Source organism: Nerophis ophidion, linkage group LG17 (genome assembly GCF_033978795.1).
Source record: "Nerophis ophidion isolate RoL-2023_Sa linkage group LG17, RoL_Noph_v1.0, whole genome shotgun sequence".
In the NCBI taxonomy this organism is placed as follows: Eukaryota; Metazoa; Chordata; class Actinopteri; order Syngnathiformes; family Syngnathidae; genus Nerophis; species Nerophis ophidion.
In genome coordinates this window covers 24,518,524-24,531,757 of record NC_084627.1, presented here as the reverse complement: position 1 = coordinate 24,531,757, position 13,234 = coordinate 24,518,524, and the positions used below count along the sequence as shown (strand labels likewise).

The 13,234-nt window shown below is 41.0% G+C and overlaps 1 protein-coding gene across 1 annotated transcript in view; it reads left to right on the top strand.

Annotated features, from left to right (window-relative positions):
• Nucleotides 1–13,234, top strand: part of LOC133536658 (lipoxygenase homology domain-containing protein 1) — a 101,886-nt gene that overhangs the window by 80,447 nt on the left and 8,205 nt on the right. The window contains 3 exon segments of the mRNA XM_061877278.1: nucleotides 7,965–8,150; nucleotides 8,235–8,405; nucleotides 11,481–11,619. Of these exon segments, the coding sequence (XP_061733262.1) occupies nucleotides 7,965–8,150; nucleotides 8,235–8,405; nucleotides 11,481–11,619 (496 nt within the window).

Here is a 13,234-nt window from a genome sequence, read left to right as displayed (position 1 = left end):
CAAGAACAATACATTTAATGAAGGTGCTTGCAACATCCTGGGCCAATCTTCCAAATATCCCCTCGTGCCATAATATCACATAATCAGGTTGACCGTCTGCCCCCATTCGTGCAAATGTCTCATTGAAGACAATAAGGCGACTGACAAAGAAGCTCCGATTGGTCCCTTGAGATACCAGGTTTTTCTGTTGTATCTACGCGGTTATGTGGTAGTTGCTAGGTCCTGTGATGCGCGTAAAAGCTTACTTACGGAACAAATTACAATATCGCATATCACCTAGGAACTCCGAAATTAGTTTTGATCAAAATTGATCAAAATTGAGTTACTGGGTCTTGCCTTTGGACAGGAGATTTGCATTCTCAGTAGAATGTATGTCCACCCCTGGCACAGTCACTGCATAAAAAACATTATGTGAGTTATGTATTATTCTAGGAGAAATGCTACGTGTGCTTGAATTTTCCAGCCTGGCGCTGGTTAGTTCCAGCTCAACTGACTCCTCGCTCGGGCTAACAGACACTCTAATTGCGTGTGTCCAAGCTTGCTCTAATAGACCTGCTCAGTGGCATTGTGGTTAGTGTCCGTCCTGAGATCAGTAGGTCGTGAGTTCAAACAATGGCCGAGTAATACCAAAGACTATAGAAATGAGACCCATTACCTCCCTGCTTAGCCCTCAGCATCAAGGGTTGGAATTGTGGGTTGAAATCACCAAATGATTCCCGGGCGTGGCCACCGCTGCTGCTCACTGCTCTCCTGTGGGGATGGGTTTAAATGCAGAGGATAATTTCACCGCACATAGTGTGTGAGTGACAATCATTGGCATTTCAACTTCAACTGTAACTTAATTTTTTTAGTAGTTAGTCAAGCCTGACTCACGTAGTAATCTATATTTTTGAAGAGAGTGTGGGCGCCTTCTCGGTTATGGTAAAAGCCGCATTTAAGACCTACCTGTTCTCGCTGGCCTTTGACCTGAGCTGAGTCCACCCACTAGGCCACCATTTCTAGTCCCCCTATCCCCCCTTCTCTTTATTTTTTAATTTTGAATTTTGTCGCACTTTTATTATTTTTATTTTGCAATTTTTTATTTTTTATTTGACCCCTTTTGCCGTATTGCTTTTGCACTATCTTGTTTAGCTTATTCACTGTTTATGTTCTTTGTTTTTTGCTCTATGCTTTTTAACCTGTAAAGCACTTTGGTTAGATTTTAAAATTGTTGTAAATGTGCTACATAAAAAAGTTGCCTTGTCTTGCCTGGTTTGCCCCAGAAAGAGGGCCAATTATCAATAAACGTTAGTCTTTGTTCTCTATAAAAACTAGCCAGCCAATTGTTAAGTGAGACTAATCTGCTAAACCTCTCATTATTGCCTCTTTGACTCGTCATCATTCAGCAAGTTCTCAACATTGTTTCAAAATACATGAAAAGAGCACACGGCTGATGCGACCAGCTGCCGCTTCAGCGGTGCGTCTTCATACAGTTACAAAAGTAAAACACAATGAAAAACCATAGAGATGAGCTATATAAAAAAAAAACATATTGCGCACATACGAAAACCCATAAATGAGGAAAATCAAAAATATGCGCAAAATATAATGAATCATACATATTTCGCACATACGACTGCACCATGCATAGACAAATGACAAAAGAAAAAAACAAACAAAAAGGCGATCGATTTTAACAGGGGTCAGCAACCCAAAATGTTGAAAGAGCAATATTGGACCAAAAATACACAAAAAAAATTATTCTGAAGCCGCAAAAAATTAAACGCCTTATATAATTTTTATGGTCAAGGAATCACATGGTGATTGTGTTTAAAGGCCTACTGAAATTTGATTTTCTTATTTAAACGGAGATAACAGGTCCATTCTATGTGTCATACTAGATCATTTTGCGATATTGACATATTTTTCCTGAAAGGATTTAGTAGAGAACATCGACGATAAAGTTTGCAACTTTTAGTCGCTAATAAAAAAGCCTTGTCTGTACCGGAAGTAGCAGACGATATGCATGTGACGTCACCGGTGTGAGGGCTCCTCACATCCCCACATTGTTTATAATCATAGCCACCAGCAGCAAGATTAATTCGGATCGAGAAAGCGACGATTTCCCCTTTAATTTGAGCGACAATGAAAGATTCGTGAAGCACTAAAAATAAAAAAATAAAAAGAAAAGGCGACGGCTCCAGGCGAGTGCAGTGGGAGCGATTCAGATGTTATTAGACACATTTACTAGGATAATTCTGGAAAATCCCTTATCTGCTTATTGTGTTAATAGTGTTTTAGTGAGATTATAAAGACATACCTGAAAGTCGGAGGGCTGCGGTGAACGCCAGTGTCTCTGAGAGAAGCCAATGGAGGAGCCAAGATCACAGCTGCCTTTTTGACAACTGCAGTAGGAGGTCGCATAATCCGCTCAAGGCTCCGGTAAGAGCCGACTTAATATCACAATCGGTTGACATGTAGTAGAGAAACATGTTCGCTTGACCGCTGTGTGTTAGAGCTTCACAACAAACAAAGAAACACCGGCTGTGTTTCGGTTGCTATAGGCAGCTGCAATCCACCGCTTTCCACCAACAGCATTCTTCTTTATAGTCTCCATTATTAATTGAACAAACTGCAAAAGATTCAGCAACACAGACGTCCAAAATACTGTGTAATTATGCGGTTAAAGCAGAGGACTTTTAGCCGAGAGTGGTGCTGGGCTAAAATGTCCGCTCCAACCAATAATGTCACAAGCACGCGTCATCATTCGGCGACGTTTTCAACAGAAACTTCACGGGAAATTTAAAATTGCAATTTAGTAAACTAAACCGGCCTTATTGGCTTGTGTTGCAATAATAAGATTTCATCATTGATATATAAACTATCAGACTGCGTGGTCGATAGTAGTGGGTTTCAGTAGGCATTTAAATTAGCTATTAACTATCAAAATTACTTTGTTTCACAGGCTGACACAAATCTTTGTTGATAGAAATGTTGAAATGTAATATTTATTCTACACATTTTTGTAACATTGGAAAACATTAGTAAAATGGAGGCTTCTCCGAGAGTGAGATTACTCCTGGAAATTTCTAGCATAGAATGGCCAAAGGTATAGATGTGTGTGTCTAAGTTAAAGGCCATCTTCTTCTATTGGATTTATTACTATCTTTGGCAAGCAAGGTAATGTTTGCTCTGGTCCATAATGACATGTCACACAAAAAACTATTAGACATGCAAATATAAATTAAATACAGTGAGGACATAAGTAAAGGATATTAAATGAGCTCCAATATAGCTACAAACGAGGCATAATGATGCAATATGTACATGCAGCTAGCCTAAATAGCATGTTAGCATCGATTAGCTTGCAGTCATGCACTGACCAAATATGCCTGATTAGCACTCCACACGAGTCAATAACAATAAAAAAGCTTACGTTTGTACATTTACACACAGCATGAAACATTTGTTGGACAAAATGAGACTAAGTAGGAGTGTCATAAAACATGTCTTACTGTGGCTGCTTCTGAGAAAGTTGCACATGTAAAAAAAAAAAACTACGGTGCGTTCAAGGACCTGATAATTAGTAGGACAAAACGGCTCTCGTCAAATCCTCTCATCGGTGAAGAATTTTTAGTATAAACAGTGATTTCTAAAAATTAGGAAGCTTTGTGTCGTGTTTTTTGTCTTACAGAAACAATATTAAAACAACATTTTTTTTTTTCTCACCATCTTTTCCATTTTCATACAATTTTGAAAAAGCTCCAGGAATCCCCTAGGATGGCGCTAAAGAGTCGCATGCCGCAGGTTGCCGACCCCAGCCCTATAATAATGCAGATAATGTACACAAAAGAGCCATCCCTTCATTCTTCTTCCTCCGCTTATCCGAGGTTGGGTCGCGGGGGCAGCAGCCTAAGCAGGGAAGCCCAGACTTCCCTCTCCCCAGCCACTTCGTCTAGCTTTTCCCGGGGGATCCCGAGACGTTCCCAGGCCAGCCGGGAGACGTTGTCTTCCCAACGTGTCCTGGGTCTTCCCCGTACGATCAGTGTCAGAGCTTGGTCCACATTGCCGGCAGTAAGTCGGACACGTTTCCAGTGAGGGTTGGACTCTGCCAAGGCTGCCCTTTGTCACCGATTCTGTTCATAACTTTTATGGACAGAATTTCTAGGTTCATTCAAGGCGTTGAGGGGTTCCGGTTTGGTGGCCTTGGGATTAGGTCTGTGCTTTTTGCTGATGATGTGGTCCTGATGGCTTCATCAGGCCGGGATCTTCAGCTCTCAATGGATCGGTTCGCAGTCAAGTGTGAAGCGACCGGAATGAGAATCAGCACGTCCGAGTCCATGGTTCTCTCCCGGAAAAGGGTGAGGTGCCGTCTCCGGGTTGGGGAGGAGACCCTGCCCCAAGTGGGGGAGTTCAAGTACCTAGGAGTCTTGTTCACGAGTGAGGGAGGAGTGGATCGTGAGATCGACAGGCGGATCGGTGCGGCGTCTTCAGTAATGCGGACGTTGTACCGATCCGTTGTGGTGAAGAAGGAGCTGAGCCGGAAGGCAAAGCTCTCAATTTACCGGTCGATCTACGTTCCCATCCTCACCTATGGTCATGAGCTTTGGGTCATGACAGAAAGGATAAGATCACGGGTACAAGCGACCAAAATGAGTTTCCTCCCCCGTGTGGCGGGGCTCTCCCTTAGAGATAGGGTGAGAAGCTCTGCCATCCGGTAGGAACTCAAAGTAAAGCCGCTGCTCCTCCACATGGAGAGGAGCCAGATGAGGTGGTTCGGGCATCTGCGCAGGATGCCACCCGAACGCCTCCCGAGTGAGGTGTTTAGGGCACGTCCAACCGGTATACAAAAGAGCGTGCTAGCATTTAAATGTGGTCTATATGTATGCTGCGTTTATCCTCATGTTACCCAACCAGGTTTATCTTGTTTATCGGAAACAATCATGACTGCATCGCAGCAATGAAATAAATCCTCCGCTCGCCTTTTGCGCCCCCTTTTGATCACACATGCTATTTTCTCGCTCCCTCGCCGCTCGCCAGCACCTGATCGATGTGGTAGCGAGGCGAGGGAGCCTGAGTCGACATCAAAGTGCTCCGGCAGGCTGCATGCCAGCTGAGACACAGACTTGCCCAAGTAATGAACAAGGCTGAAACAAAACAGGCAATGCAGAGACATTGGGTAATGGACTCTTCGGGGACCCTCCGGGGCTGAACTGCATCGATAACACTGGAGGCTCAAGTGCGTTAGTGAACAAGAGAGGGACGTGAAAAGACAACTTAAAGCTGCACAGGAAGTGAATTAGAAAGGGCATTCAATGACTTTATGACTCTTCATCTTTCTCTTCCAGCGGCTCATTTAAAATGACTTTTGTTCTCCCTTTTATTGCTACTGCAGTGAATAATACATGATGGAGGATTCAAAAGCCCTGAGGCGCAACTCAGTCTCCTGTCTTCTCACATTGTCTTTTCAGCAATAATCATCAAGAATTAATAGTACCTTATTTTCCAGGCTACGGAGTGCAACGGTATTTAAACCACCGAAAATAGCTGCACCTGACCATAAGTCAGAGAGATATTGACCAGTACGAAAGTTTTTGTAAATATTTATTTACATACCTTATTTGTTTCCAAACAGTGACTGTTAAACGGCAGTAAAACGGTAGTTCAAACAAAACAGAAGTCATTTTGATGGACCACTAACTGCGGAGGCTAGAATGCCATCATAACTTAACAATACTAACACGGATACTTGTAATCGGTTAGCATTAAAGATGTCCGATAATGGCTTTTTTGCCGATATCCAATATTGTCCAACTCTTAATTACCGATTCCGTTATCAACCGATACGATATATACAGTCGTGGAATTAACACATTATTATGCCTAATTTTTTTGTGATGCTCCGCTGGATGCATTAAACAATGTAACGAGGTTTTCCAAAATAAATCAACTCAAGTTATGGAAAAAAAATGCCAACATGGCACTGCCCTATTTATTATTGAAGTCACAAAGTGCATTATTTTTTTTAACATGCATCAAAACAGAAGCTTGAAATTTTGGGAGGTTGAGGTGGGCGGGGTCGGCGGCGCGGGTGTTAGGGATTAGCAGGGGGTGTATATTGTAGCTTCCCGGAAGAGTTAGTGCTGCAAGTGGGTCTAGGTATTTGGTCTGTTGTGTTTATGTTGTGTTACGGTGCGGATGTTCTCCCGAAATGTGTTTGTCATTCTTGTTTGGTGTGGGTTCACAGTGTGGCGCATATTTGTAACAGTGTTAAAGTTGTTTATATGGCCACCCTCAGTGTGACCTGTATGGCTGTTGACCATTTACATGTGTGTGTGTAAAGTCGTAGATATTATGTGCCTTTAGGGTTTATTGACGCTCTAAACTTCGCCCTACGTCCGTGTACACAGCGGCGTTTTAAAAAGTAATACATTTTACCTTTTGAAACCGATACCGATAATTTCCGATACTACATTTTAAAGCATTTATCGGCCGATAATATCGGCAGTCCGATATTATCGAACATCTCTAGTTAGTATGTTTGGTAAGGCTAATGACGCTATCTTGATTAGATGATGATAGCACAAACAAATATGCACAGACATCACACGTGGGACGGTTTAGTAAGTATAAATTGTTTTAGTTGAGTTGGCCATTTATATGTAAATAACAAGGACTCTTATGTAAAATGTCATGTAACCCTAAAATAGTCTTAAAGGCCTACTGAAACCCACTACTACCGACCATGCAGTCTAATAGTTTATATATCAATGATGAAATATTAACATTGCAACATATGCCAATACGGCCTTTTTAGTTTACTAACTTACAATTTTAAATTTCCTGCGAAGCATCCTGTTGAAAACGTTGCGGAATTATGACGCGTATGATGACGCGTGCTTGTGACGTCACCGGTTGTAGCGGACATGTTTTTCCAGCACTGATCATGGCTAAAAGTCATAATAACTTAATAACATAATAACGCATAATTACACAGTATTTTGGACATCTTTGTTGCTGAATCTTTTGCAATTTGTTCAATTAATAATGGAGAGGTCAAAGAAGAAAGATGTAGGTGGGAAGCGGTGTATTGCAGCTGCCTTTAGCCACACAAACACAGCCGGTGTTTCCTTGTTAACATTCCCGAAGGTGAAGCTTTACTATGGAACATAGCGGTCAAGTGAACATGGTTCCCGACCACATGTCAACCGTCAGGTTTCGGTGAGAAAATTGTGGTAGTAAGTCGGCTCTTACCGTAGACATGAGCAGAGCTTGCGTCCTCCTGCAGCTGCGGAATCTCTTACCTCCTCCCACCGGAGACACTGGCGGTCACCACACCCGTGGCCACACCCCTCCGACTTTCAGGTACCATATAATCTCCCTAAAACACCAGTAACACAATAACCAGAAAAGGGATTTTCCAGAATTATCCTAGTAAATGTGTCTAATAACATCTGAATCGCTCCCACTGCCCTCGCCTTTTTGTTTTCTTTTTCTTTTTTTTCCTAGTCCTTCACTTTCACTATCCTCATCCACGAATCTTTCATCCTTTCTCAAATTAATGGGGAAATTGTCGCTTTCTCGGTCTGAATCGCTCTCGCTGCTAGTGGCAATGATTGTAAACAATGTGAGGATGTGAGGAGCTCTACAACCCGTGACGTCACGCGCACGTTGTCTGCTACTTCCGGTACAGGCAAGGCTTTTTTATTAGCGACTAAAAGTTGCGAACTTTATCGGCGATGTTCTCTACTAAATCCTTTCAGCAAAAATATGGCAATATCGCAAAATGATCAAGTATGACACATAGAATGGACCTGCTATCCCCGTTTAAATAAGAAAATCTCATTTCAGTAGGCCTTTAATTACTATTAATTAATTTGTACACAATTAGTTTTGGAGGTTTTATTTACCAACTCTCCAGTTGCTAGCATGAATTTAATCGGATTTAAAATCTTCGCTGAACCACTCAATCTTGCTATTTTCAGGGGCCGGAACCGACGCCAATGTATGGATCATCATCTTCGGAGAGAACGGCGACACAGGGACTCTGGCGTTGAAAGAGTGCAACAGGTCCAACAAGTTTGAGCGCAAACAAGCGGACACGTTTCGCTTCGCCGACATCCTGAGTCTGGGAGAGCTCTCCAAAGTGCGAGTGTGGCACGACAACCGGGGTCGGCCATCTTAAACGAAACATGCCAATCGGCCCTGAATGAGCACTCGTTGTCTTTTGACTTCCTTATTGTCGTCTCATGCAGGTCCCTCACCGGGATGGCACCTGGACTACATCGACGTGAAGGATGAGCTCTTGGACAAAACCTTTCGCTTTCCATGCGACCGCTGGCTCGCCAAAAACGACGGCGACGGGCAGATCATGAGAGAACTGGCATGCGCTAACAACGAACACTTGGACCTGGATGAGAAAACCAGTACGTAAATGTTCAATCAACCATCAGTCAATGTTTACTTATATTGCCCTAAATCACAAGTGTCTCAAAGGGCTGCACAAGCCACAACGACATCCTCGGTTCAGAGCCCACAAAAGGGCAAGAAAAAACTCAAAACCACGTGGGATGACAATGTGAATCCGGTCTCTAGGGGAAACCGGATGTAATGGACGTCGAGTGGGTCCAACATAATATTGTGAAAGTCCAGTCCATAGTGGATCTAACATAATAGTGTAAGAGTCCAGTCCATAGTGGATCTAACATAATAGTGTAAGAGTCCAGTCCATAGTGGATCTAACATAATAGTGTGAGAGTTCAGTCCGTAGTGGATTTAACATAATAGTGAGAGTCCAGTCCATAGTGGACCAAACATAATAATAGTGAGAGTCCAGTCCATAGTGGATCTAACATAATAGTGTGAGAGTCCTGTCCGTAGTGGATTTAACATAATAGTGAGAGTCCAGTCGATAGTGGACCTAACATATTAGTGTGAGTCCAGTCCATAGTGGATCTAACATAATAGTGTGAGAGTCCAGTCCATAGTGGGTCTAAAATAATAGTGTGAGAATCCAGTCCATAGTGGATCTAACATAGTGACAGTGTAGTCCATAGTAGATATAGCATAATAGTGAGAGTCTTGTAGTCAGTTCTCATTAATCACACAAATTTGGAAAAGGAACGGACTTTAAATGGAGCGAGGCTGTAATTTATGATTTATTGTTTTGTTTTTACTTCAATAATAATTCGGCGGTCATGAGAAAGCTTTGTTTGAGAACATGGTCATTCTTTAACAACTACTTTAATAAATAGATAGATAGATAGATAGATGGATAGGTAGATAGATAGATAGATAGATAGATAGATAGATAGATAGATAGATAGATAGATAGATAGATAGATAGATAGATAGATAGATAGATAGATAGATAGATAGATAGATAGATAGATAGATAGATAGATAGATAGATAGATAGATAGTACTTTATTAATTCATTCAGGAGAGTTAGGGATGTAAACCTGTCATCTCGCAGAGTAAAATTAAAAAAATATATTTCAGGAGGTTGCCTACAGCCACAGTTTTTGACCCAGCACTAATTAGAGACCCTAGCAGATGCTGGTGTTTCGTACATCACGCACTCGACAAGTAAGAGCGAGAACAAATAGAGCAGTGTTGCCGCAATTATTCAACTTATTTGATGTGATCAATAAGAGTCTAACGGGAAAATAGTACGACCACGTACTTTACGACACCAAGCAAATACGTCCGAAGCAGTGGTGGGCCGTCAGGGCCAGCAAGGCCTTCTATGCTGGCCTAACATTGAATTAAAGTTAAGGTGAGTGGAGCAGTGAGCAGCAGCGGTGGTCACGCCCGGGAATCATTTTGATGATTTAACCCCCAATTCCAACCCTTGATGCTGAGTGCCAAGCAGGGAGGTAATTGCTCCCAATTTTATAGGGGTTCTTCCGAGGATGTTGTAGTCGTAATGATTTGTGCAGTCCTTTGAGACATTTGTGATTTGGGGCTATATAAATAAACATTGATTGATGATTGATTGATATAGTCTTTGGGATGACTTGGCCAGGGTTTGAACTCACGATCTACCGATCTCAGGGCATCATGTTCACATATAAAAATAAAAGTAATTTTTAATTTACTTTCCTTAAATATCTAAAAGTATTCCTATTTTTTTCATGTCGTATTATGCTCGTTCCAGTGCTGTTGTTTTTAGTTTTAGTTTGCATCCAATCACATTTCAGCTATCTTTTTTTGCCATGCTGTACCAAATCTGCCAGACACCTTCAGAATCAACAATGCGGGCATCCGTCCGCTGTAAGTAAACGGGGACATACAGTTGATAGACATTTGCAATAGCCAATCAGATCACGTGTTGTTGTCAGTAAGACCTTCTAGCTGGCCTCCCGTTGAACGTGACATTTACGTGTCCTGTGATTGGATACTCATTAGGACTGTGAGCGGATGATTTTGAGAACACATAGAGTTGAGAGACAGTTGCGATAGCCAATCAGATCACAACTTGTTGACTGAATCTTCTCTAAGTAGCCTGTGATTGGATATGTACTTGTCATTCCAAAGTGAGCATCCATTCAATTCCCTGACCATTATAATTGATCAACGTGGACCACGACTTAAAAGAGTTGAAAAACGTATTCGGAATATGTACTGTACTGTGCAATCTACTAATAAAAGTCTCAATCAATCAATCAATCAATCAATCAATCAATCAATCAATCAATCAATCAATTCACAAGATTCAATTTAGCAGGAAGCAGAAAGTGTTGCGCCGTGGCCAGAATTGGGATAGTAGAGAAGGAGAACAAAACGTTGTTTAGGTGGCAGATGTATTGCAGCTTCCCGGAAAAGTTGGTACTACAGGGAATTCTGGGAATTTGTTCTGTTGTGTTTGTTTTGTTACGGTGCAAATTTTCTCCCGAAATGTTTTTGTCATTGTTGTTTAGTGTGGTTTCACTATCCAACACATATTTATGACAGTGCATTGTTTATACGGCCACCCTCAGTGTGACATGTAAGGCTGTTGACTAAGTATGACCTTAATTGACACGTATGATCAATATCAAAATGATCATTAATTATGGTAATGATCGGCCAGGGTGAAATCTTTCGACATCTACCCCTAAAGGCCATTATTAACCTAATAAATGCTACAATAAATTTGCAAGACCATATTTAAAAATGATAAATAAAAATAAACTACATCTTGTTTGACGATGTCCATCAACCCCGGAAGCTAGCTTAGCTGTTCTGGCGATCAAATAGCGAAATGCTGGCGATTTCCACTCGAATCAGTATAAAAAGTCATCATGCAAACATTGGAACAGTAACCGCGCTAAAAGGGTCTTCGCAAAGACTCGGGTTTACTACTGAAGGGCCTTGAGCCAGCTATTAGGGTGCCTGATTTAAAAAACTAAAATCAGCTCTTTGATCTCAGTTGAAAAAACTAGTCATAGAGAATAGAGCCGTTAATTGGAGCAGAAGACACTTTTTAATTGACGCACCTTTCTTATTTCCTCCCAAAGAGTATGAGATTTGCGTCACAACCGGGGACACAGACGACGCTGAAACCAAAGAGAGCGCCTGGATTGTGCTGGAGGGGAGGAAGGGACGTTCCAAGGAATTTTTAATGGAGAACTCGTCGAAGAAGAAGAGGTTTTTGCGGTAGGTTCTCGCTTGTGTGCATTCTTCACACTTTATGAGATGATCCACACCATAATGTCCACATTGCTTCTCTCCAGCCTATTGAAAAACAGGCAGGGGAATGTTAGGTTCGTTGATATAGAGGGTCAAATGGGACAAAATTAATAAATATATACATTTTCGAATAATTACTCAAATGTTATATAAATATTTCATGATTCAAATATTTTTTTCATGAACCTGTGTGGTAGAGCTTCATGTATTGAGTTTATCTGTCGAACTCACCCATCAAAGTCAGTGGCGAGGCTAACAAGAACCTAGTCCAATGATTGTTTTGGTCATAAAATAATTAAATACATCACTAAATCACAAAATAATTCAATCAATCAATCAATCAATCAATCAAGATTGATTGATTGATTGATTACTAAGATTACTTAGGGACGGCGTGGCGCAGTGGAAGAGTGACCGTGCGCAACCCGAGGGTCCCTGGTTCAATCCCCACCTAGTACCAACCTCGTCACGTCCGTTGTGTCATTGAGCAAGACACTTCACCCTTGCTCCTGATGGGTGCTGGTTAGCGCCTTGCATGGCAGCTCCCTCCATCAGTGTGTGAATGTGTGTGTGAATGGGTGAATGTGGAAGTAGTGTCAAAGCGCTTTGAGTACCTTGAAGGTACAAGTACAACCCATTCATCAATTATTACTTATATAGCACTCAATCACAAATGTCTCAAAGGGCTGCACAAGTCACTCAGAACCCACATCAAGGCAAGAAAAAATTCAACCTAGTGGGCACAATGAGAAACCACAGAGGGGGGCAATTCATCAACATTATGACATGATGAATTCTATAATTAGTTGAATTATGACATTATTAATTAAACCTAAAAAAAAATGAATGAAATTATGAAATAAATTAGTAAATTGTGAAATATTGATATCATTCAATGAATGACTAAATCATGAAATAATTTATTAAAATTTTGAAATCGTGAAATAGTTAAGTACATTGTGAAATAATTCATTAGATCATGAAGTGATTAATTCAATCATGAAACAATGTTAAAATCGTAAACTAAATAAAAACATTTGGAAACATTTCATTAAATCATGAAATAATTGATTAATTTGTGAAATAACTCAATGCTGGTATAATTAACTGATGAAATAATTCAATAAATAATTAAATGTCATTTTACATTAAATAAATTAATGACACATTTAATAATACCAATATGTACAAACCCCAAAACCAGTGAAGTTGACATGTTATTAGCTCATTTGGAATTTGATGCCTGCAACATGTTTCAAAAAAAGCTGATAGAAGTGACAAAAAAAAATGAGAAAGTTGAGGAATGCTCATCAAACACTTATTTGGGACATCCCACAGGTGGACAGGCTAATTGCAAACAGGTGGGAGCCATGATTGGGTATAAAAACAGCTTCCATGAAATGCTCAGTCATTCACAAACAAGGATGGGGCGAGGGTCACCACTTTGTGAACACAAGCAGAAGCAAATTGTCCAACAGTTTAAGAACAACATTTCTCCACATACTATTGCAAGGAGTTTAGGGATTACACTATCTATGGTCTGTAATATCATCAAAAGGTTCAGAGAATCTGGAGAAATCAC